Raw genomic sequence first — 25572 nt, forward strand, 5'->3', positions numbered from 1 at the left:
CCAGCGTATCCTGGGTCTTCCCTGGGGCCTCCTCCCGGTGGGACATGCCCGGAACACCTCCCTAGGAAGGCGCCCAGGAGGCATCCGAAACAGACGCCCGAGCCACCTAAGCTGGCTCCTCTCGATGTGGAGGAGCAGCGGTTCTACTCTGAGCTCCTTCCAGGTGACCGAGCTCCTCACCCTATCTCTAAGGGTGCGCCCGGCCACCCTGCGGAGGAAGCTCATTTCGGCCGCCTGTATCCGGGATCTTGCCCTTTCGGTCATGACCCAAAGCTCATGACCATAGGTGAGAGTCAGAACGTAGATCGACCAGTAAATCGAGAGCTTCACCTTACAGCTCAGCTCCTTCTTCATCGTGACGGACCGATACATCGACCACATTACTGCAGAAGCTGCACCGATCCGCCCGTCGATCTCCCGTTCCATCCTTCCCTCACTCATGAACAAGACCCCAAGATACTTTAACTCCTCCACTTGAGGCAGGAACTTTCCACCAACATGAAGGAAACAAGCCATCCTTTTCCAACCGAGAACCATGGCCTCGGACTTGGAGGTGCTGATTCTCATCACAGCCGCTTCACACTCGGCTGCAAACTTTAGCATGTTTACATGTTAGGTGAATGCAAACTGTCCCAGTGCACGCTGGAGGTCCTGGCTTGATGGAGCCAACAGGACAACGTTATCTGGAAAAAGCAGAGACGAGATCCTGTGGACCCCAAACCGGACTCCCTCCGGCCCCTGGCTGCACCTAGAAATTCTGTCCATAAAAATAATGAACAGAACCGGTGACAAAGGACAGCCCTCTGCGAGGGACACGGTCGAATGCCTTCTCCAGATCCACGCAGCACATGTGGACTGGTTGGGCAAACTCCCATGAACCCTCTGCCACTCTGAAGAGGGTATAGAGCTGGTCCAGTGTTCCACGGCCAGGACGAAAACCGCATTGTTCCTCCTGGATCCGAGGTTCGACTATCGGTCGAATTCTCCTCTCCAGTACCCTGGCATAGACTTTCCCGGGGAGGCTGAGGAGTGTGATCCCCCTATAGTTGGAACACACCCTCCGGTCCCCCTTCTTGAAAAGAGGGACCACCACCTCGGTCTGCCAGTCCAGAGGCACTGTCCCCAACTGCCATGCGACGTTGCAGAGGCGTGTCAGCCTAGACAGCCCCACAACATCGGGCTTGTTGTTTCTTACTAAATGTTTTTTTCTGAAACTAAATCTCTAATATTGTATAATGATGAAATGTTTTGAATTCAAGTCTAAAATTTGACACCAAGCTTTTGTTTTGGTGTTCTTGTGTTTCAGTCTGAGCGACAACAGTTTGAAAGACGAGGGCATCAAACACATAGCTGATATCTTCACCAAACTATCAAGGCTGGTCTCTGTGATGTAAGGACATACTTCTGTCGAGACTGTTACTTAGTACAACTAAGTGTCTCAGCATTTTTCTGTGTGTTACCTACAATTTATTTGTGTGAATTTTTTTGTCTGTGTGTGTCTGTGTGTGTCTGTGCACCTTGTAGGCTGGGTCGAAACAACAGCTCTTTGGAAGCAGTGGTCTATCTAGTTGGGAAAATGTCTTCCAGTTTGAACATCCAGCATGTTCACGCAGAGTATGACCACGCACACACACACACACACATACACACTAGAATACATACATACAACACACTTTCAACTTAGCTGAACAATTGACTGTAGTTTATTGACTTTATATTGTACACTTCATTCTATTGGTTTGATTTTGTAACCAAAATATTTTATCCTTCACATAACCTTCAGTCTTACAAACTTATTTTATAGACCTCAAAGCAATTAAGTACTGTAACAGTGGGTCAAATGAAAACTGCATGAAAATTGCATAACTGTCATAAAATATAGATTTTTGTCTTTTTGCAGTGGGATGAAAGAAGTCACAGTAACTTTTTTCCAAAAGTCAGATATGAACAGGTGAGTTTCTTGGTTAAATAAAGCAATAAAACAACAAAACAAATATTAACCAAGCTGAGCTCCATAATATTTACTGTATAACTTCCCCTTTGCAGCCACCAAGCTAAGTTTGAATCAAGAGTCAGGTAAGACATTAAACTATAATGCTGTTACGACATGTTAACTACTTTACAAAACATGGGTGTGCCTGTTGTCTTGGAGAACATTGCTTCGTCTTTGAAGTTAAATTGTAGTTATCAAAGTACTTTAACTATTTCGAAAGTAGTTAATCTTGACTAGAAACGGCCTTTGGCCTGTGACTTCATTACTACTGGTGTGTTATTACTAACACCTGGATGTCATCTAATCAAAGCAGTTTACTTTCTGTGCCATTTGATTTCAGCTTGACTCAGAGTTGTCAGTGTCTTTATTCTTGCTATGTTGTTAAAAGCCTTAGTGTTTGGTACCATTTTTCTCCAGCTTGTTGAACCAGAAATGGAGCGAGTCTGAGATGCAAAAACTTGCAAAGTCATTGGCATGTTGCCCTGCCCTGTCTGTCCTGGAGTAAGTAACACTAAATACACCTCTTCAAATTCAGAACCCCCTCTACAATATACTGAAACAGAATAATGCAGTACTGAAAACAGCAAGATGTTGACATACTGTTTTATCTTCTGTCCTGGGTTAACTAAACATCCCATCTTTGAAACAAAAGAAGTGTCCATATTAGAAATATTCAGTGTAAGTAGTTGGTAGAAGTTTATTTTTTTATTATCAGCAGTGACTTTCTTTTTTGCCACCTTAGCGAGGTTCCACACAATAAGTTTTCATGTTCTTAGAATAGTCTGCACAGTGCATTTGGGCGTGTGTATCACATACATAGCACCACACAAAGTATGACTTACAATTTGTATTGTGTACTTAATCAAATCAGATGCAATGCGTGTGTGTCTGTGTGTACACTATGTGCTACCTAGTTTCTCTGGAGGCCAGTGGGATGTGGAAACTCTGAGGACACTGATCCAGTTTTTGCCAAAGTTCAACGTGACCCAAATGATCATGTAAGAGATGGATTTATAGAAACGAAGAAGCACAAAGCACTTTTTATGGTGTATTCTGCATGTGCTTGATGTGCAATATAATATAGTGTACCTAGTTATAGAAAAAAAGCATAAAGCACATTTCATGTGCTGTTCAATATTTTGTGGTTAAGGATAGGGAAGTACAAAAAAAACAGTGTTTAGCATCCATAAAAATGAACAGTACCAGTTTTCTGACGGCCCCATATCTTTTCTCAGTTTGCATGGCAGCTGCTCTTCAGTGGAGGGTTTGGTGGTTCTGACCGCTCTGCTCTCTGATTGTCCATCTGTAGTTGAGCTTCTTATCAGGTACAAACACACCTGTAATGTGCATCCCATACTATAAATGCACATTTTCCTACATCGTCACACATACTGTACATTATTTCTCATATCTGACGTCCTATGATGCCATTTTCCTGAATCCTGTGTAGAACAATTGGCACATACAGTAAGGTTTGCTTCCAGGGTTTCAGTATAGGAGATATTCATAAATGCTCATGAACTATTCAGCAATAATCCTGAAGTACTGCTATGTAACTGCATGTTTCTTTATGTGTTAGACTACAATCTAGCCCTGGTCCTAGCCAGGTGTCTATAAGGTTCAGTGGGGGAAAAGAAAAGCCTGCAAATGAAATATCTAAAACACTTTGGTATGTATCCTTTTTTTATTTTTCAAATCAAATTCATTGGTTTTATTCTGTTTGTATAGTTTTATTAGTTTCAATTGTTTGTATAACATGTATAAAATGTTCTCAGTTTGAGAATGATGGTGACTGAAAGTTAGGCTATCACGGTCACAGCAGAAATGACACTGACGATGATGATCATGAAGCCATTCTCTCTATCAGTCTCAGCAGCTGTGGTCTGCTGCCTGCTGATATGAACAGAGTGTGGCGGAGTTTGGGGACCTCTTCTGATCTCACTGTGCTGGAGTAAGAGTCATATAAAGACATGGTTGTGCACACACAAAAATACTAATGCATGTGTCTGGGACTCAGATAGCTTCTACATTCACTACCTTGTGTTGTAATGAGTTGGCAGGGACATCAATGTTTACTGACCACTCATGTTACAAGCTGAGCAGCATTGACCAACATACGTCAGCTATATTTACCATGCTTGTGTCAGTCTCATAGCAGACCACAGATTGTTCTTTACCATGCTTTATTTCCTGAGGTACTGTATGTCCTGAGGTGCAGTAAGGGCTGTATAAACTTCATTTAAATGATCTTTTATACTGTTTATACCACATTTCTCTCCATTACTTAAGTGTTGCTGTTATTTTGGCAGTTCTCCAAAGTTGTACTCTCTTGTTCCTGATAGTAACTCCATATTCTTTGTTGTCAGTTTGTCCAGTAACTGTTTAGGTGACAAAAGTCTGAAGAAATTGTTGGCGTTCCTGCCTCGTCTTAGCAACATCCAAAAAATCAGGTAAGACCCAAGTGCAAACAAAACAAAGCATTCAAAATGCTTCAACCTGTTTAAAATAAAATGTGGATCAAATCAAATTTATTTATATAGCACTTTATAAACAACATCCAGCTGACCAAAGTACTTTACATGGCAGAATAAAATCACAATAAATGACTAAAATAGAATAAGTAAGACCAGTGCAAATAAAAATAAAATGGCACAATAACACAGACACACAATTAACATATGTTCAATAAATTAAAAGGAATGCATCAATGCCATTATCTGGGATGTGTATTTAGTCTTCATGAGTGACCTTGGTGGCATCATTTAGTGTCATGGCTTCACTGTTGTTGTCAAGGCTGAAGAAAGGAAAGATGAGACTGTGCTGCTGGTAGACAGAGTAAGACAAACTAATCTTGATACAGTGAGTTGGCAAAAGCAGGGCCATTATTTTCTCTCCAAAGAGATTACAAAGAAAATGTACCGAGACTGAAATGTACACGTGTGCCCTGGGGCATTTATCTGTATGAAGAGATTCTGTCACACCTGCTTGATTATTGTGTTCATGTGTTTTTCAGTGCCAGTAACAATGGCATCAGCATGGTGGGAGTGGTCATGCTGGCTGGTGCTTTGCGCTCCCATAACAACTTAACAGAAATTCACATCAGGTACTCTTTGTTTTATATTTAATGACTCAGCATATGTTTCACCAACATGCATGGGTGGATTAGGTGAAAATGGATCCCTGGGCGTGGACAGGTAAAAGCCCCCCTCACACCTTCTATATAGCGCCATCAGTCCTTTAGTGCGTCTTTATAGTTCTGTGTCTCTTTATGGCAGTCCTGTATCTCTTTGTGATTGTTTTGTGTGGCCTTTTGGTAGTTTTGCACCTCATTTTGATAGCTCTGTGCCTCTTTACATCTCTATATTTTTATTTTTGGTCTCTTTATAGTTCTTTGGGGTCTCTTGGGATGGTTTTGCATCTCTTTGTGGTCATTTTGTAACTCTGTGTCCTTTTGAGTCTGTTTGTGTATATTTAATAGCCATTTGTAGCCTGAGTTTTACCTGAGTTCTAAGATTTTCAAACAAGAAATATTAACTGTCACTCATACAGAGGCTGATCTCTTAGGCCCCTGGTCCTGTGCCCAGTAGGCCCATTCTGTAATCCATCCATGCCAACACAGCAAGCTGCCATGCAGCAAGATACCATATAAATTTGCACAGAGATTAATTTGAGGGGGAGACAATGTCCCTGTTAATTATAAACTGACATTAAAAAGTACAGAATTTTAATCTGATGGTGCCCTGTTGGTTTTACAGAGAGGGAGGGACAGAGCAGGTGCTCCTGAAGTTCTGCCCTGACAAAAGGTAGAAGAGCTGCATCCGAAAACCTTCAGTCATCTGAATACCACTGTCTGCATTTGACTTGTCTTGTTTTTCTCCGTTTTTCAGCGGTGACAAACAGCAGCTCAAGTTGTTCAGGTATGGTAAAGTGATAAAGAGCTAGAGGAAAAATACATAGTTGACATGCCTCTGGCTTTTGTTTTCTTCAAAACATGTTGCTACTACAGAAGTGATCCTCTTTTATTTTTGTAGGCTAAACAACAGCATCCTCCTGCCATCTGATATCACCATACTATGTAGGAGACTGGTCCAGTGTCACTCCCCTTTGGAGTTGGAGTAAGTGGAACTATTGTTTATTCACAGTATTATTTCATGCTATTAAGAAACAGGTATACATTAACATATTTTTATGTTGTGTCAGTTTGTCTCACAGCTCATTGAAAGATGACGCTATTGAGAGTCTGCTTAAAGTTCTGCCAAAGATGGCGTCACTGCGGAGACTCAAGTAAGATGTACACATAAACACACCAGCTACTTTATTAGGTACACCTGTACAAATTGTATGCACTTCGATACAACACAACCACCTTAACATCTGTGTTTATGAAGCTCAAAATGTTACATGAGAGGGTCAGAATATTAGGAACCCCTCTGAATATAATGTCTAGTACAACACCACCTTTAACTATGACCCCAGTAATAAACATATAATTGAATTTATATATTTATGACAATTTCACCAAAACCTGAAACATTTTGAGCTTCATAAACGAGTGTTACTTGGTGCCAAATTTTTTGGTAGGTGGCAAAAATAATACCATGGTGTGAAATACAAAAAAAGCCCCACCTTTAGAATAAACTAAAGCCTAAAGGTGGTCCACTGTAAACTAATCCACTCTGCTACTTCACATAAAGTTATACTGTAGTTGTAGTTAGTTTTAGACCATGGCCACCAAACACATTAACTCTAGCATTTATTCTCATCGCTCACCACTGTAATTTGATTACCTCCTCATTTAATTTGAATCCATCCACTATATCCTCTGTGCCTCCAGTGTCAGCCACAGCATCATGTCCACGACTGGGGCGTTGACATTGGTCAGCTGTTTGACTGTCAGTCAGCGAGTCACATCAGTGGGGCTCAGGTACAATATTTAACTGTGTTACATGTACAGTATTACACCAAGTTTAAAAAGTTAAGTAGGTGCTCTCTGCAGTTGTTACACTACAATAAATATGTTACTGTAATTCTATTGATTGTTATTTACTGATACCTGCCACTTCATAATGCTTGTATTAAATGCTGCTTTGAACTTTTCTTCAGCCCTGAGTGTGAATCCTTCATCCATTTTGACAGCGTGAAAGCCGAGCAAACCAGCTGCAGGTCTGTCCGCAACGAAACAAAGTTTTATGTGCTTTCTACTGATATAACTAAACTACTTGGTGGGTGTTTGTTTTTCAGACTGCTCTGTTCATTATTCCTGCAAACGTACATTTTATGTACAGCATATCTGATAGTTTCACTTTCAGTGTGACTGTCAGTGTATGTGGTTCAGTTTGACAATGACCACAAGCTCTGCAGCAATGACAGAGAATGCTGTTTACCACAGCTGAAGACAGAACAGTAGCTTGGCGAGCAATCTCCCTCTGTGTTTTTATTGTAATTGACAAAAATTACATGTGCCGACTGTATGTTTGGCTTTCTAAACTACTAAGCTGAAAGAATATGCAACAGTTTATAGCAGCCCATTGAGAGTCACAAAAAAGGCATTTTATGGCACAAAAGTAGCATTTAATGATGATTCAAGAAGAGGAAGAGAAACTAGCAGGGGTAGTTGCTTATTTGATTATAAAGTGTTAATTGTAGTTAACACTGGGCTCTGTTGAGTGACAAAATGGATAATAATACCTTATGTACTGTCTGTCTGACTGTGCACACAGGTTAACTCATTTTAACCTGACCAGTGACGACTTGGAGAGACTGCTCGAGATCCTGCAGCAGGGTCCTCCGCTGTCTGACCTGGAGTGAGTGTCACACACACTTACACACACTCCTACAATAAACAGATGTACAAACCTGTGCTTTCTCACTAAACTGTTGGTATTGGCTACTGAGCAACTCTTTCTCTTGCCTGCAGTTTATCGAGTAATCATCTGGGAGACAAAGGAGTGAAGCAGCTCGTGGAGTCTCTGCCAAGCCTTAAAATCACCAGCTATGTCAAGTAAGATATGCCCAACAATCATTCATTTTATTTACAGAAAATAAAATGGTTCGCATTGCCGGTAGTAAGTCAGACTTGTTTCCAGTGCGTGTTGGACTCCGGCAGGGCTGCCCTTTGTCACCGGTTCTGTTCATTATTTTTATGGACAGAATTTCTAGGCGCAGCCAGGGGCCGGAGGGAGTCCGGTTTGGGGACCACAGGATTTCGTCTCTGCTTTTTGCAGATGACGTTGTCCTGTTGGCCCCATCAAACCAGGACCTCCAGCATGCACTGGGGCGGTTTGCAGCCGAGTGTGAAGCGGCTGGGATGAGAATCAGCACCTCCAAATCCGAGGCCATGGTTCTCAGCCGGAAAAGGGTGGCTTGTTCCCTTCAGGTTGGTGGAGAGTTCCTGCCTCAAGTGGAGGAGTTCAAGTATCTTGGGGTCTTGTGCACGAGTGAGGGAAGGATGGAACGGGAGATTGACAGGCAGATCGGTGCAGCTTCTGCAGCAATGCGGTCGATGTACCGATCCGTCGTGGTGAAGAAGGACAATGACAATTAACATTTGAATAATGTAACCTGGTACGTGTAGTGGGTCATCAACTGAACAAAACTAAGGCCATGTTCACATTATGTGCTCAACTCCAATTTTTTTGTCAAATTAGATCTGGCCACACAGTGGTTAGTGCTGTTGCCTCACAGTAAGACGACTCCAGGTTCAAGCCCCGGCCAACTTGGTGCCATTCTGTGTGGACTTTACATGTTCTTCCTGTGCGTACGTGGGTTTTCAACGCCTCGGCATTCCCCCGGAGGAGCTGGAGGAAGTGTCTGGAGAGAGGGAGGTCTGGGCATCTTTGCTTAGACTGCTGCCCCCGCGACCCGGCCCCGGATAAGCGGAAGAAAATGGATGGATGGATGGATGGAAAATAAAATGGATTAATTGTATTTATAGATGTGCTTTTCCTACTGTGGCATGTCAAAAGACTTCTTCTTTAATGCGTCCTCACCTACAGTCTCAGCAGCAATAGCCTGACCCAGCAGGGCCTGCTGGATGTGGCCAGCTCACTGTGTACCTGTGATAACATCTCTGACGTAGAAGTCCGGTGAGTCTGTGTGCTGTGGAGAGAAGTGAACAAAGGACCAGAAAAGAAAAACTATAAGAATTAATGAAGTCTGTCTGTGTCTTTGCCCATGAACTCAACTTTCTGCTGGTAGACTGGGAAAAGAGGAGAGGTGTCTCATCTGGTTCACACAATATGGAGGTTGTGAAAAAACTCTGAGGTAAGACTAGAATCAGTACAAGTGTATAAAGAGCAGTGTATAAATTTACAGTGGGTGCAAACTGAGGAAGAAAGGAAGCCAAGAGATCCTTGTGAGGTGTTTCTGATCTTGTACCCTATTTTACTCACTCAAAATTAAAATAATGCTATAGATTGTGTTATATTCTAAGAAATTTCTGCACAGATCAAGTCTCGATAATTTATATGTCAGCCGGAGATAACAACAGAGGTATCAGGTTTTTGCACTAAAACCATCTAAAGTGATCCTGGCGAGCACTGACAGACAGGAAGTGTCGAAATATCTGTCATTGCAAAGCAAGCACACAATTTCACCATGTTCGCACCACACAATGACACAGTTTTAATGCTAAAATGGGTTTGAGGGACACCCATCTATCCATTTTCTAAACCGCTTAGTCCCAAATGGGGTCATTGCAGGGCTAACACACAGACAAACAACCACTCACACACACAATCACTCCTATGGGCAAGTTAAAGACACCAATCAACCTACACTGCATGTGTGAGGAAGGAAGGAGAAGGAAGCCGGGGCACCTGGGGAGAACCCACGCAAGCACGGGGAGAACATACAAACTCCGCACAGAAAGGCCCCAGGTTGATCGGGGCTCGAACCTGGAACTTTCTCGCTGTGAGGCAACAGCGCTAATCACCACGCCACTGTGCTGCCCCTGAGCAACATCAGATTTGAATTTATTTTCTCAACTGACAGCAACGTTTCTCCTTGTTTGTAGTTTGATTGGTTTACAGGTTTCAGTTCATCAGGCAGTAAATGCTTTATCTCTGATAAATCCTCATATGTTGAGTTAATGTTTGGTCTCTCCTGTCTTTTCTGTCAGTGTCAGAGAAAGCAATTTGGAACGTGAACATCTGGTCAGATTAGCAGAGATCGTAGCTACCTGCCCCAGTCTGACCAAGCTGGAGTAAGTACATCTCAGTGGTTGGGCCTTGTCATGGCTCTCATCATATTAAAAAAGCTTTTCAGGAAATTAGGAAAACAAATGTCAAATTTTTTTCTAAATAAAATTGTAATGGCTTTTTATGTGGACACTGCACAAACAAAGTTTCATTGAAGGACAAGTTGTTTTATAGAGAAAATTCTGTGAAAAAAACAATAACAGATCTCGGTCTTACTGTATAAAGCTTTCTGGATGCATGAGGATGAAGACACAAAGATGTATCTCGTACTTCCTGAGGAATTAACATTTTTAACCAAGTGTTTAACCTGTCTTCAGTAAAGGCTTTGCTTATTTTTTACCCTAGAGACTAAAAGTTTTTAATGCAGCATTTATATTTTTCAAATGCAAATTGCTAAAATTAAATGTATTTTATGCATCTGGAATTTATTTTACTTTCCATCAGTAATGGAAAATCAGTAATGATGGCTTTGTGGTTGGACCACAGGTTCAAGAACAATTCACTGCAGTCGGGGTGGATTGAAGACTTTGTGAAACTCCTGAATGGTGGTCAAAGAGGATTGAGAGTCAGGTGAGAATGAGTAGAAGCCGCTGTTTGTTCCTTAAGGGAAGTGTCACACTGGTTTCTGGACAACATACGTACAAGCAAAGGAAGCCATTTTGCTGTACGTTGTAGTGAGTACATTTAAATAAGTTGTTGGTATGCCCTAACTTTTTAGAAGCAATAGGTGAAGAATTTTTAGCTATAGTACATTTTTCATTTTTTAGTGTTGCTTTTGTTAATACAATCAAATTTTTAGTTGTGGCTGAACACACTGTACCTCTGTTTCTGTTGAAATAGTGGAGTGGTGGTGATCTGCTTAGGTAGACGCTGAGCTTTCTTACATTCTGTTTTGCAGCATTGAGGAATGTTGGATCACAGCTGAGGAAGCTGTTCGTTTAGTGTGTCGCTGTCTTGAGCTCAACAGCAACATTCAGACTATTAGGTGAAATATGCAATTGCTAAAAGCAAACACAGACACACATACGTGTTAGAAGATCATACACTCTACAAATATTCACACTCACTGTAAAAAGTCCCATATGATGTTATGAGTGTTGAATCTGGAACACATGTCCTTTCCAGGGTGGACCACACCATGCTACACCTGGGTCTGGTGATGTCTACTGAACTGACTTCAGTCAGGTAATAAATATCACGTTATCTTAACCCTGCAAAGGAGACTCATGTAAACTATAATCATACTCAATAAAAGCCAGAATCTGTAGTCGCCTGGAGTTCAGCAGCAAGTAGTTACATTTACAACATTAAAGTGACTTTTAAATAATGTTGTGGCTTTGTGTTTTCAGTGCTGACTCTGCAGAACCAGCCCCATCAGTGGCCACAGAGAAAATAGGGTACTGTTTCATTTAAATGTGCTAGAACAATGCAAGTGATGCAGAATATTTATCACAGGCCTCTGATCTAAGGGCATAATTCTATTTTCATGTTAGATTAGAAATAAACATGAACTTTGCCCTTACCAAGGCATGTCATGATCTCAGGAGACTTCCTGTTTTGTACTTTTATTTTGTTTTAGCTGTGACCCTTACACTTTGAAACAATTTGAGGAATGTCAGGGAGAAAAACAGCAGCACTGTTACTGGGGTTAGGGTTACCCTAACCTACTGCACATGGTATCAGAAAAGATTTTGGTTCCAGTGGCTGATAGAGTCACTTCAAATATTCAAACCCAGAATAACAAAATGGCTTCAAATACAGAAAAGGGTAGAACCTAATCTGTCTAGGTCTTTGATAACAGCCAGAAATAAATACCAGAAAATAGTATGTTGCTGGGAGTAGGTGTTAATCTCTGCTCTGCTTTCCTCTAGCCTTGTGGGCTGTGCGCTACAGGGGTACCAGCTTGCACCTATGAGGAGCATCATCCAGAGGTGTCCCCTGCTGAAAGAGCTGGAGTTAGTACTCTCTATTTTGTCAGTATGCAAGGGAGATGTATCTGTAAATCATGGAAGAAACTAAAAAAAAAAAATCCTCTGTATTTATTCAGTTTTTCCCAGAACAGCCTGGGTGTAGAGGGAGCTGAGTTTTTCTGTTCTGTTTTGCCCTGGCTGCCAAATCTTACTTCTCTCAGGTTAGACCCATTTTCACATTTGGCTCTTTTACTGATGACTGTTTTGATGTTGTATAAATATCTGCTCTGGTCTTTTGCAGTATTGCTTCCAAAGAGACTTGTGCCGCTGTGGATGAGAAGCTGTCAGAGGCCTTGCTGCAGGCTACATCCATTCAGAGCTTAAAGTGAGCAACACATTTTGTTACTTTCCTTGGAGGCAATTCAATAGCAGTACTTCAGTTGTATATCATAGTATAATTGTCTTTGTGTGTAGTTGAGAGGGCTTTGCTGCACTGACAAAAACACAGCCAGGCCAGATCTGTTTCTTTTAATTTTTATTAATGAATAGTAATGGATGTAATTAGCCGAGTCCTTGTCAGCCCTCCAATTATTGTCTATGTTCACATGATTACAGTATGCGTCAATATTTTTGGATATTGACACATACTGCACGGAGACATCTCCAGTGCTTCCTAGCGTGCATTGAGTAAATGTTTGAAGTTTATTTATTTCATATTTTACCACACCTCGGGTAATAAGTTTTTATTATACCACTCATTTACAAAATAATCAGTACAAATATTCTTCCTTTGTCTCTAACAGTCTGTCAGGTCATGTGATTAGTGACACAGTAGTTCAGATTATGACCAGATTGTTTCCCCGTCTACGATCACTCAAGTAAGCATTTAACATTCATTGTATACAGTATTAAATATGAAACTAGTGGTAATGACATTAGACACTTAAAGTACAAAGTAAAGTATTTGACATGTGTTCTTTAGTCTGTCTCATAGTGAATGGTCACCGGTTGGAGGGCTGCAGCTTGTCCAAGCACTGGGGCAGTGCGTCAGTCTGGAAGGTCTTTGGTAGGGCACGCAGGCACACATGTACTGTATGCACATGAATGAACACATGCACAAAAATGTCTGAATACAGAGTCGATGTCTTCAAGTTTTAAGTAGTTCTGAGTACTCTGTGTGTGTGCAACCCAAGTCTAGACTCTGTGCATCTGGATGAAGACAAGAGAGTGTGTCTGGCACAAGCACTAAGGAATATCAGCTGCATTCGCAGTCTCAAGTAAGAACCACAGTCTATAATCTCCTGTATCAGTCTCATTAGAACCTGAAATCCCATTTAAGAGTTACTGAGATAAGTTAGTACATGAATGTATAAAGATTTCACTCTTGTTTTATAAGTACTCTTGATTTATTTATAAGTACTCTACTTTATTTATTTATTTTTACTATCTCTTTCCTAATGCACATTCCCTTGTTGACATGTACATGCACATTGAGAGCTGATGTACCAGAGTCAAATTCCTCGTGTGTCCGACACACCTGGCCAATAAAGCTGATTCTGATTCTTTTTGTAAAAATGTATGATCATTAGAACTGATTTTGACTTTTTATAGCTAGGTACTTATTAAATATATGGCGCTAAGCATGCAGAGTTATTTCAAGCAGACACCTTTACTGTTCCTGCTGTAGTAACACTGAAATGCATGTACCCAGAACCACTCTAACACCCTGGTCTGTATGCAGTGTCTTGTTTGCTTACACTGTCACTGCTAAAGCTGCTGCTTCACTGCTCACATGAATCAGTTAAGGGTTTGAAACTATGCCCCCAGAATTTGTTAACATGCATTAATACAGTAACAATACTAGCGACAACAGTGACATATAGCTGCAAGTTAGCTGAATGTCATTGGAAATGTTATTTAGCAATAATGTGACAGGTATTGCCAGCAGATTATTGTCCTGAGTGCAACGTGACACCTTGGATGTTCACTGATGTTCAGAATCTGACTATCTTTTGGGGACCTACAGCCATGGCCAAAATATTGGCACCCCTGCATTTCTGGATGTGGACAAAAGAGAAAAATAGATGACAGATTGAACAATCCTTTGTTGCAAGTGATGGATAAAGAACCTTGATCAACTTCCAGACAAGCGAATTCTGGGGCCTAGTGTCAGAAAGTTGGGTCTCCGTCAGAGGTCATGGGTCTTACAGCAGGACAATGACCCAGAGCAGACTTCAAAAAGCACCCAGACATGGTTTCAGGCAATGTGCTGGAGAATTCTCTCTCTTTTTTTTTTTTTTTTTTTTTTTTTTTTTGCTCCAATGCAAACAAAGAAAATGAACATTGAATGAATACCAAAGACTGCACCAGTTTTCTGGGAGAAGTGGTGCATTATCTGACAGAAATGCAGGCGAGCTAATGTTTTTGCCCCTGACTGTACACTGGAGGCTAGTAGACACCCAGAACAGATCCAAAACACATGCCAATGTTTGAGTCACATAAACTTTGATTTTGAATTTTATGAAGACATCCAAAAAGAGTTGTATTCAGATGTTGGGTTTTGAACCTCTACCACACATATCACACATACCAAAAAAGGGACTTAGACCAACTGATGTGCTATAGACGTCCATGCATGTCTCTCTAACGTCGGGCGTGTGATGGAATAGTTTCAAGCTAAACTGTTGCTCGCTGACAAGCTGCGAGGTCAGAACATTTTTCTACAGCATATAAATAAATGTATTTACACTGATATAAATTCTGCTCACATAAGCTTTTTTAACACAAGTAATAATTGTGCCATAATGGTCAACTATAGGATATTCACTCCCTCTTCAGAACCAGTATAAGAGCCTGTTTTCTTGGTTAAATAGCATGTGTGTGTGTGTGTGTGTGTGTGTGTGTGCGTGCCAGGTTGAATGAGACTGTCACACTGATGGGGACATCAGACGTTGACAGCATGCTGGACCTGCTGGCTGCTATGGAAGGACTCACACAAATGGAGGAGTTGGAGTGAGTTTTTCACCTATACTACACAAAGTTTGCTGCACATAGGCAAATGTGATCATCCTCACTTCAGTCTTATAAATGAAGCAGTCTTCAGTGATGTTGGACTTGTGGTTTCAGGTTGGAGGGCTGGAGGATGGCAGATAGAGGAGTACAGCAGCTGACCAGACTCCTTTCTACCTGGAAAGAACTCAGGAAGATCAGGTATGACTCCTACAATAGGTTTCTCCAGTTTGGCTCTTTAGAGAAATATTAATGTCTCTTCACTTTACTTTTTACACATGCTGTGCACACACCACCCATGGAATTATAAGCTTGCAAATCATTGATGGTTTCTGATGACAAAACCTTGTTTCAGCTACATAGTTAATTAGAATGTGATCAGTTTTACACTTTGCTTGGTGTCTTTTTTTTTTTTTTTTACACATACATGTTATGGATCCCAAACTACTACTTTACACTTTATTGTTATATACTGTATCTGTCTTGGATTCCGTTAAGTATAGCATTTGAACATTTTTCAGTTTGGCACCACCCAAAGGTCATATCAGTCACACTGTGACCTTAATGTCACTCTAAAATTCTCTCAATTCCAGCTTCCAAGGTTTTCAGAAAAGAATATCAAACTACTTATTTTGCATTTATTGTTACGCATGTGTCCATCCTGCAGTCTCTCAAAGAACAATGTCAGCGACCAATCAGGAAAGCAGCTACTGGAGGCTTTGACTGACTGTAGGCACCTAGAGGAGCTACAGTAAGGACATGAGATGACACTTTTAATGTTCAATCACATGTGCACTTCTTGGATAAAGGAGCTATATGTCATTTTGGTTCAATTAACACTTTTTATCACCACATGTAAACACTCTTACATTTAAACAGTTTGTGTTCATTTGTTTACATGTATTTTGGTTTGAGAAGAATACAGACAGAAAATGTACATATTTCTATTAGTAAAAAATTAACCATCTGGCTGTCTACCAGTCTTTCCAGAAACTGTCTTGGTGATCTCACTGCTGCCAGCATGGCCCTTGTTCTACCATTGCTGACACACATCACTGTGTTGGAGTAAGTCACACATTAAATGTCTTACTGACATTTACTGTATTTGTCAGTTGTCCTGAGGTTTGTGCTCTTTATCCTTGTATGTGTCTTTTCTAGTATTTCAGAGAACAGGATTGGATATGAAGGCTCAGCAAGTCTGTCCAAAGCAATAATGTGCATGATGAATCTCACCAAGATTAAGTAAGGCTCATTAGCTCCTATTGTTTTGGGATTCACATTACTGACTAGATTTACAGACTGTGCCTTTCTCTTGTATGGTCTTTCAGTTTGACCTCTGTTGGCACTGCAGAGCTCTGTGTTGTAGCTGCCAGTCTGGCTCACTGCCCCCTCATACAGGATGTGAGGTAAGATGGGAAATTATAATATAGTAGTGGTACAGTACAAGTAGGTAATATAAAAAAAATGACAGCTAACTGGGTGCCTTGTAACTCTAGTATTGTTTGAACGCATCAGTATGGCTCATCTAATTTATTTGAAACAATCCTGCAAAGTACAAGAGCCTCCTTGGTTTTAGCTGTAGTGTTCAGTGTGACCTATAATCATGACTTGTGAACTTCCTGGTGTGATGGAGCCTGAAATATTACTTATGCTTATGCAATATATAAAGAGGAAGAAACTGTTTAACACTCCTTGTGTTTGTTTGTCCAGTATGGGATGGAATAACTGTCGTGATAATGTTGCTGTGGAGTTGGCCAAAACTTTGCCTTTGTGTACTAAGCTGACCAGAATAGAGTGAGTTTGTAAACACACACACTCATCACTGTTACAATTTGCATGGATTTGTATTTATGGCTTGATTATTTTTCCTTCTACTTCTAAAAACCTTTACTGTTTTTAGGTACTTTTTTTTGTATTTTCCTGAAACTAAACAAGCACAAATGCGAGCCCAAGCTCATCTGCATGTGACTAGCTAAATCTTACACAACTGATTGTACTTGGCTTTTAAAATTGCAGTTAAAATGTGCTACTGTTGATTCAAACTTGGTTACATTTCACTTCCTTGCTTGATTGCCTTGTCCCTTACATATATGGGTTTTTCTCCTAGTCTGGAGTCCAACAGTATAATGGTCTTTGGAGCGGAGGCCCTGGTTAAAGCATTGCAGTCATGTCCGGCTCTTCAGCTCATTAGGTGAACACTTTCTCCTAGTGTCTCTTAGATAAGGTTAAACAGACAGCTGTAGATTGTCTTAACCACCTAAACTATCTACTGGTAAAGCAAAGATTAGTTTTGTTTTGTCACTATGCATTTCTGGAATACAGTTTGTCTTGTTGTTTGGTTGAAATTTGCTATATTTGTATTTTTACAACATTTAAAAAATGCTGCATAAAACTTCTCCCACTGTGGTTTTCAGGCTGTGGAGAAACAAAATCTCTTTGAGTGAAGCCCAGAGGCTCATGGACAGGGATGGGAGACTGAATTTCTCATCCACCTAATACAGTATGTTGCTGCACAGTGGCTTCCAGAAGTAGAATTCCACATCATGACTGTCTGCAAAGGCGAATCACTGCTGTAGTATTGCTTTTGCCATAAATGGAATTCAAATTTGTCTTCACTGCTGAGCAGTTGTTAGAAGGCATGACCAATGAAAATGCCAAAAATAGATCTCCATGTCATTGTGTGTAAAAACCTGTGATCAGTCAGGTATCTGGGGTGGAGCAGCTGGGGTGTCTAATAATCAAACCACTGTGGTCTATGACATACAGGGCTCCTGCCAGCGTAGCTTTAAACATTCTTTATGCAGTTTTCCTTAGGCACAAGTCTGCATTTCTTGTGCATTGGTGTGTTTGGTATTTTCCCACCATGAATGAATGTGCTTATGTTGAAGTGGGAGTAGAAGCTGAGGCTGTATTTATGCTGACTAGGCAGTGCGGGGCAGTTTTGTACTCATTTCAATTTAATATCACATTTGTGTTAAAACTGGCTCAGACTTTTCATAACAGTTTAGTACAGGGGTGTTGTGCGAAGGCACTGCAGTGTTTCCTACAGAACTTGTGGCGGTAAATTAAATACAGTAACACTGCATATCTGTAGCTTCTGCACTAGCTGGTTCTCTCATGACAGCATGTTGCCTGTCTCCCTTTCTCTTGCTGCTTCAGTCTAATCTAGGGAATTTTTTTTTTCAATATTCCTCTGGACTGAGGCAAACATTCAGCATCAGAGTTCAAGAATTAGCATTACCATTGTCCACTTGAAGAGCAGTAAACAGCTACAATATACAGCATGCTGACCTCGGCATCAGCTGTAAGTTATTTTAACATTAGCTTAGTTAGCATTACTAGCTTGCTATATAAAGGGGAAAAAGGGGGGAAATCTTACTTCACTCTCATATGTGGTCAAAGTCAGGTTTCTTGTGTTTTTAAAAGAAATGAAAGAAGCTGGCTTGATTGGCCATCACTAAAGCCTGTCCTGACTCAGCTACTCATGATGCATTCCTTCCACTAATAATGTATTCCGCTTCTCTTCCATGTGGTGCCTGGTTGCAGCTAATGTCCATGGCCACCAAAATTACAACAACAAAAAAAATGTTGGATACACCCATGTGCTTTAGCCTGCAGTATACAATTGCATTTCCCTCAGCACCCTATTTCAGCAGAATAGAGCCCATTGTGTATTTTTAAGAGTTGTCTTCCCATCCTGGCATGTATTAGTTTTTAAATATTACAAGCTGCTCTGGGGAACACTGTATTGAAGTATGGTTAAAATGTATTTAAAGTGTTTGTGAAAATGTATCTATTTCTGAGACCATTTAAATGTATCTGTGCACTTTTTGGCCTCTAGCTTCACATTGGTAATGTGGCACGATTAGCTGACAGTGTCATGTGTTCCTTCATTCTAGCATCAACACAATTTCCCTTTATTTGATAGTCCACAATGGGTGTCATCATGATGTGGGTGTTTTATGAGAACTACATCTGAGTGCTTCTAACTAGTGTGTGTGTGTGTGTGTGTGTGTGTGTGTGTGTGTGTGTGTGTGAAGACCTCATTTTTGTAACATGAATAATTAATGCAGTCCAAATAAAGTTAGCAAAGGAGGCTAAGGTGTGTTTGGGCTAACTGTGAAGTAATTCACACATGGAAAGGCTTTTTAAATAAGATATTTAAGAAACAACATTTTGAGGTTTTAGGAGACAGGTTTTCTTATTTTTAAGATAATGGACCAAATGTCCTGTCCAGGAGCTGCTGGTTAACAGACCTTACTGCTGAATTTAAATTTTACAGGTGGTACTGGGGTAGAGGAACAACTTGTACTGTAGCTCTTTAGTGTCAATCATACCCTTCCAGTTTCACTAATGCTGGCTTGCAAGCAGTGTTCCTGCTCTTTCTGCCAACCCAAACCACAGTGAAGCTAGAGGTCATGATGTAAAGGAGTCCTTGATTTACACGTTTTCTCGTGAGAAGCTATTATATGTATATACATGCAACTTCGAAACATTGGGTTCCTTTGAACTTGAATGATATTTAACAATATTTAGAGGCCACATTGGTGAAAACACAACAATCCATGAACTCACAGTGAAGGCAGTGCTCAGAGGGAGGAGACCCATCTGTTATCTGCTCTTATGGTCATTTTAGGTTGTGGCCTCTGTCCAATTTGCGTATTTATTTCTGACAATATTATGAAAATGATTGAGTTGTCATTTAAACTAATTCAAATTGAGTTTGTTTTATTTTTGAATGAAAGGGAGATACCACTCAGATGGGGTCTCTCGAAACTAGCACACTTTGTTTCCTTTCACATTATTCTATGCGGTGTTGTGTAGTTTTAGTATGAAACTAAATTAAGTGGTGATGTCTGCAGAGACAGACTGAGGTACCCTAAACTATTTTATCTGTTTAAAATGAATTTTGTCTTCAGGGTTTATGTTCAAGTGTCGTCAATTTTGTTACTTATTTATCTACTTTATTTCTTTTGTTATTTTTTGGCATTCATGTGGATGACAAAGTAAGATGTTTCCTGACTGTGCATATGACAAATAAACACTTTGACCTTTGAAGTTGATTTGTTTTCATGTGATAAGCTGCTTTTGTCACTGACAGTCATTCATTCTAACTTGCACTGAGATCATTGATTAAAAATAACTGAGTTTCAGTCTTTACTGAATTTTGCATTTCTTTTTCATTTATCTTTCTTGTTTTTATTACTTCTTAATGTGGCTTTAATTCCTGTTTAGAATAAAAGACAGTACGTTTAACTTAAATCTAACAAAGTGCAAACAATCTTCCACATATTTGGAATATAATTATATAAGCCTCTTTGCCTACCTCTTCAGAGGCTATATAAGGAATTTGTTGACTTTTGTATTTGGCTGATTGAAGAAGGCTCAGGACAGCAGAGTTTCCCATTTCAGGCAATTCACTTAATGAGCTCAGATTCACACTGCACATACTGCAGCATCATAATATGATACAATCCTCCTAAAGAATTAGGTTTGTCTTGTTTTTATGGCAGCAGTAGAAATTCCTGCCAGTTATACCTTAGCGTAACTTGGTTCCCTTTAATGGTGTGTATAAACTTGAATAGCACCTTATACGTAAGCTAAAATTCAGGTTTTGAGGCCCCGTGGAACATTGCACAGCCTAGATACTTATATTTAGAATGCATATTGATGTAAACAAGAGTCTTGAATGTCCCAGCTATTCATGGCATATGACCAGTTACGTGTTGACCACCTGCTGTTGCATGTAACATATAGATGGTTCAAGCCTGAACACATCAAGCAAAACTACTAACAGGCAATGAATAGTAGTGAAATAAAGTTGCATATACACTGATAAAATATCTAAGATATACCAGGGCCACTTCCTAAAGTCAAAGGTGAACTGTGTTGTACATTATGTTTACACAACTAAGACATATTAACTAATTGTTACATAGTTTGCTGTTTATTTCATTTGGATGACACATCACTATAATCTCTCACTGGAGTGGACTTCATTTATGTTCATCTGGCACTCTCCTGTGGTTAAGAATGGTGGTGCAATTTCCTCTGTGGCTTTCTTGCATTGGCATTAGCAAAACCTATGTAATCTTTGTCTATGAATTTAATCTTAGGTCAGATTATTACTTTAGACAACTATAACTGTTCTGTATGTACTGTTCAGGTATTCCTAACATTCTGACCCTCATGTATTTTTACATGCCTACTCGGCTTTCCCTGGCATGCAGCCCTCAGACATAGTCAAGCCCCAGTCAGGCTCACACTACCAGCCTATGAATGGCAAATATATATATAAAATGGAGAGAGAGAGAACACGAAACAAATGCTACAGCAAGAAGGAGGCAGGACAACAGGTCGGGGGGGGAGATATTATTACCCCCACAATTGGAGATTGGGTACCAAGCCACAGTAACAAGCCCAGATGAGCTTAATGCAAGAGCAGCTGACCTGAGATTGAAGATCACTACCAAGATGGACACCTGGAACCTACGTGGCAGGTTACCAAGACTAAGTGAAATGCCTTCTGAAATCCCTACTATGACTATCACTGAGATCAACAAGCTGATATAGAACACAGCATGCTGATATACGTACATCACAACAACCATGATCCTTGAGATGCTTGGCTATAAGTTCAACAACAGCCATAAGGAGCAGTATCCTCCATGGAGAAGGAGGTTGGAGACCAAGATCAAGGCAACAAGGAGAGAAGTTAGCTAGCTATTGGAATTGCAGAAAGGCGTGATGAAGAAAAGGGTATCTAAGAAATATAACTCACTGTCCATACCTGAGGAGGACCTGTACAGCTCACGAGTCAAAAGGAGGGCGGAGAGGATCACTGCAGACCCCTCACACCCGGGATACAATTTATTTGAACTCCTCCCCTCTGGACGGCGTTACAGGTCACTGTGCACTAAGACAACCAGGCACAGAGGCTGTCACTCTGATGAACACTTAACCAATGACCATATGACTGGACAATAAACCTCAATACCTGCAATACCTGTAAATATATACATTGTACAGATTATACAGACTTGTACAGGTCTCTAGTACTCTGTTTTAATTACTCTATTTTTATCCCTACTTATCTCATTACAAAGAACATTCCTTTGTTGTCTGCATTGTTACTGTCTGTACATACTGCTTATTCTGCATTGTTTGCACTTTCTGTTGCTTGTAAATACTGCTTATTTTTATTTTTGTTATACTACACAGCCTTATGCTGGTTTGCTGTTTGCACATTGAGAGCCGATGTACCTGAGTCAAATTCCTCATGTGTCCAACACGCCTGGCCAGTAAAGCAGATTCTGATTCTGATTCTGAGGCCTTAGAGACTGCCAAGCAAAGGCTCACAGCCCTGGCCACCCGGCTGAAGAGGTACACCAGGGAAATTGAAGCCAGAGAGCAAACCGAATGTTCTCCACTCCTGTTGGGCATCATAACAGCTAAGATGGGTAGGCACATGGCTCAATACATGAGCAGGGCCCAGAAAGGAATTGGTAATAACACCAGAGAAGCAAAGCACCAGCTACTCGTTGATAAAGTAGGCACTCAAGAATGCAAGATCAGACATAGCAACCGGTGCACTGCCTGGATTGACTACAAGAAAGCCTATGAGTCAATGCCTCACACATGGATCCTGAAATGCTTGGAACTGTACAACATCGACAGGACTCTAAGAGCCTTTATCAAGAACTCAGTGAGAATGTGGAAAACAACCCTAGAGGCCAACTTCAAGCAAATTGCACATCAAGTCAACATCAAGTGCGGTATCTACCAAGGAGATGCTCTGCCCCCGCTGTTGTTCTGCATAGGGCTGAACTCCCTCAGCCAGATCATCACCAAGAGCTGTTACGGATACCGACTACGGAATAAAGCAATGATCAGCCACCTCCTCTACATGGATGACATCAAGCTGTATGCCAGGAGTGAACGAGACATCGACTCACCGATCCACACCACTAGGATCTACAGCCAGGACATCGGAATGAGACTGGATAAGTGTGGTCGAATGGTAACAAGGAGAGGAAAGGTAGTCAGGACTGAGGTTATTGTACTATCAGAAGGCAACATAGCAGATGTTGAGGACAGCTACAAGTACTTTAGGATCCCCCAGGCAAATAGGAACCATGAAGAGGCCGCAAGGAAAGCAGCAACCACCAAGTGCCGTCAGAGAGTAAGGCAAGTCCTGAGAAGTCAGCTGAATGGAAAGAACAAAGTCCAGGCAAATACAGTAACACCCTCATCAGGTACCCCGCTCGCATAATAATGAATACATAACGGAGATGGCCTCAGGTGATGACATGCTTAGTGAATACCTCAGGCAGCAGAAACCAGAGGAACAAGGGAAGGAAGAGCAGGAATCATCATTGAAGGACAAACCCCTGCACAGTATGTACCACTGTCAGATAGAAGAAGTGGCTGATATCAAAAAATCCTTTCTGAGTGACTGGGGACTGTCAGAGGACGCCCTGGATCATCACTGACGGGATCCAAGTATCCAACGTTTGGAGGGAGATTATTCTTTGTGGTGAGTGTTAAATAAATAGGTTAAATACATTGAGAAGAATGTTAAATTAGTAAATTCGGGAAAGTGTAGGTGTCACTTAACCGTGATACTCAGTGTAGGTGCTACTTAAAAGTGAAACTGAGGTAGGTGTTCTCAATTCAGAGTTTAAGGCGAGGAGGTCCTGTTCTGGTCACGAGAAAAGGTAAAAGTGACTGAACCCTAACAGAGACGTCTGTTTTGTATTGAAAATTATAGTTGTACACAGCTCCCATCTAGGACAATGGGGAACAAGACGAGTAAGGAGGAGGATCCTCTGGAGAGTTCAATTATTGACATAATGAGGAGGAAGTACGGTGACAAAAGTGTTCAAAGCGTGGCCATATGGACACGTGAGTTTGGTTTTCCCCACGGGGGTTCTTTAAGTGTAAAAAAGATTGAGGAACTTGAAAATAAATTAAAGGGAAAGGAGGAGGTGTTATATAAGAAAAGGAAAATATCGCCGAAAGAATTTAAAGATGTAGAAAATCATAGAATGTGTTTGAACATGTGGAGGAATGAAGCAGAAAGGGAAAGAAAGAGAATGTTCAAGGAAATGTCCAAATCAGGACAGACTAAAGAATGTCTTGTCAGTAAAAAAGAAAACAGTAATCTGTCGCCCAGCTCTCTGTATCCACAGTGTACGGCTCTGAAGCTGGACCCCCACCCCAACTCCTGCGTACCAACTGCACCACCACGGCCCGGACCGTCTGTCACGCACCAACTTCAGGACAGACCTGACATCAAACCCCGACCATACAACCCACCGGTCTCTCTGGGACTTCTGTCTTCGCAGACAGTTGCGCAGCGGTGCTGCGTATGACATGAGTGCAGCCGCTGGCCCGTCTTCCAATGCTAAACTATTATTCCCCATGTTTGAAGTGTCTGGCCCTACTGGCCCCATCCTTGTGTTCCGAACATGGACGACTGCTGACATTATTGCTGCAGCCGCGCGGTGGTGCTGCGTATGGCATGAGTGCAACCACTGGCCTGTCTTCCAATGCTGAACTATCATTACCCATGGTTGAAGTGTCTGGCCCTACTGGTCCCATCTTTGTGTTTCGAACATGGACCACTGCTGATATTACTGCTGCAGCACAGCATCTTCCAGACCCAACAGCTTCTGGACAGAAATTTGCAGAACAGCTCTCCATTTTCTGCACTGAATTTCGTCCCACCATGACTGAACTGAAACGAATGAAACCTGTCGATCTCCAGCACGTGACTCGTCGTTTCCCAGTAAACGACCTGCGTGTCTGCAACACTGACTGGAATCATGCTGATAACACCCCATACAGAGATGCCGTTACAGCCCTAGGAGTTGTGTTTCGTGACCAGTTTCCCACTAAAGTGGACATGAGTAAAATCACGTCTTGCAGACAACAGGAGGAGGAATCGACAGAGGAGTATTTACACTGTCTCACAGAGCTGTTTAAATGGCTCACAAGGGAATTAATCCCTCGGTTTGGTATACCAGAAATAATCAGATCTGATAATGGTACACACTTCTCAAATGAAGATTTACGCTTGGCTGAGCAAACGTTTGGGATCAAGCATAAGTTTGGAGCTGTTCATCATGCAGCCTCACGAGGGCTGGTTGAAAGAGCAAACAGAACCATTAAAGAAGGCCTTGCAAAAGTCTGCGCAGACAAGAAACTTAACTGGGTTGAAGCTCTACCAATTGTATTGTTCAACCTCAGGTCTACTCCAACTAAATCACTAAATGTGAGCCCACATGAAATCCTGACAGGGAGAAAAATGCCCTGTCCTCTCACGGTTATGCCTAGGGATTCAACACCTCTTCTTTTGCAGCATGCTGACATAAGTGAATATGTCAGGCAGCTGAACAGCGCCGTGATGAGTCTCTCTGAGCAGGTGGTCAAAATCCTGCGCAGAGACCAAGCTGAGGAG

At 41.2% G+C, this 25572-nt stretch overlaps 1 protein-coding gene across 2 annotated transcripts in view; it reads left to right on the plus strand.

Annotated features, from left to right (window-relative positions):
• Window positions 1–20173, plus strand: part of nlrc5 (NLR family, CARD domain containing 5) — a 36464-nt gene extending 16291 nt beyond the window's left edge. For both annotated transcript variants that reach the window (XM_020587260.1, XM_020587261.1), the window contains 41 exons: window positions 1307–1390; window positions 1525–1614; window positions 1901–1951; window positions 2047–2076; window positions 2411–2494; window positions 2908–2991; window positions 3229–3318; window positions 3573–3662; window positions 3861–3944; window positions 4360–4443; window positions 5007–5096; window positions 5749–5796; window positions 5881–5910; window positions 6025–6108; window positions 6194–6277; window positions 6828–6917; window positions 7097–7156; window positions 7714–7797; window positions 7911–7994; window positions 8989–9078; window positions 9191–9256; window positions 10113–10196; window positions 10678–10761; window positions 11090–11176; window positions 11317–11376; window positions 11541–11588; window positions 12063–12146; window positions 12239–12322; window positions 12403–12486; window positions 12905–12979; window positions 13084–13167; window positions 13295–13378; window positions 15015–15113; window positions 15228–15311; window positions 15778–15861; window positions 16092–16175; window positions 16269–16352; window positions 16439–16516; window positions 16821–16904; window positions 17218–17301; window positions 17525–20173. In XM_020587260.1, coding sequence (XP_020442916.1) covers window positions 1307–1390; window positions 1525–1614; window positions 1901–1951; window positions 2047–2076; window positions 2411–2494; window positions 2908–2991; window positions 3229–3318; window positions 3573–3662; window positions 3861–3944; window positions 4360–4443; window positions 5007–5096; window positions 5749–5796; window positions 5881–5910; window positions 6025–6108; window positions 6194–6277; window positions 6828–6917; window positions 7097–7156; window positions 7714–7797; window positions 7911–7994; window positions 8989–9078; window positions 9191–9256; window positions 10113–10196; window positions 10678–10761; window positions 11090–11176; window positions 11317–11376; window positions 11541–11588; window positions 12063–12146; window positions 12239–12322; window positions 12403–12486; window positions 12905–12979; window positions 13084–13167; window positions 13295–13378; window positions 15015–15113; window positions 15228–15311; window positions 15778–15861; window positions 16092–16175; window positions 16269–16352; window positions 16439–16516; window positions 16821–16904; window positions 17218–17301; window positions 17525–17606 — 3202 coding nt within the window. In that variant the 3' untranslated portion in view covers window positions 17607–20173. The remainder of the gene's footprint in view (window positions 1–1306; window positions 1391–1524; window positions 1615–1900; window positions 1952–2046; window positions 2077–2410; window positions 2495–2907; window positions 2992–3228; window positions 3319–3572; window positions 3663–3860; window positions 3945–4359; window positions 4444–5006; window positions 5097–5748; window positions 5797–5880; window positions 5911–6024; window positions 6109–6193; window positions 6278–6827; window positions 6918–7096; window positions 7157–7713; window positions 7798–7910; window positions 7995–8988; window positions 9079–9190; window positions 9257–10112; window positions 10197–10677; window positions 10762–11089; window positions 11177–11316; window positions 11377–11540; window positions 11589–12062; window positions 12147–12238; window positions 12323–12402; window positions 12487–12904; window positions 12980–13083; window positions 13168–13294; window positions 13379–15014; window positions 15114–15227; window positions 15312–15777; window positions 15862–16091; window positions 16176–16268; window positions 16353–16438; window positions 16517–16820; window positions 16905–17217; window positions 17302–17524) is intronic.
• Window positions 20174–25572: the final 5399 nt, after the last annotated feature.

Source organism: Monopterus albus, unplaced genomic scaffold (genome assembly GCF_001952655.1).
Source record: "Monopterus albus unplaced genomic scaffold, M_albus_1.0 scaffold448.1, whole genome shotgun sequence".
Taxonomy (NCBI): Eukaryota; Metazoa; Chordata; class Actinopteri; order Synbranchiformes; family Synbranchidae; genus Monopterus; species Monopterus albus.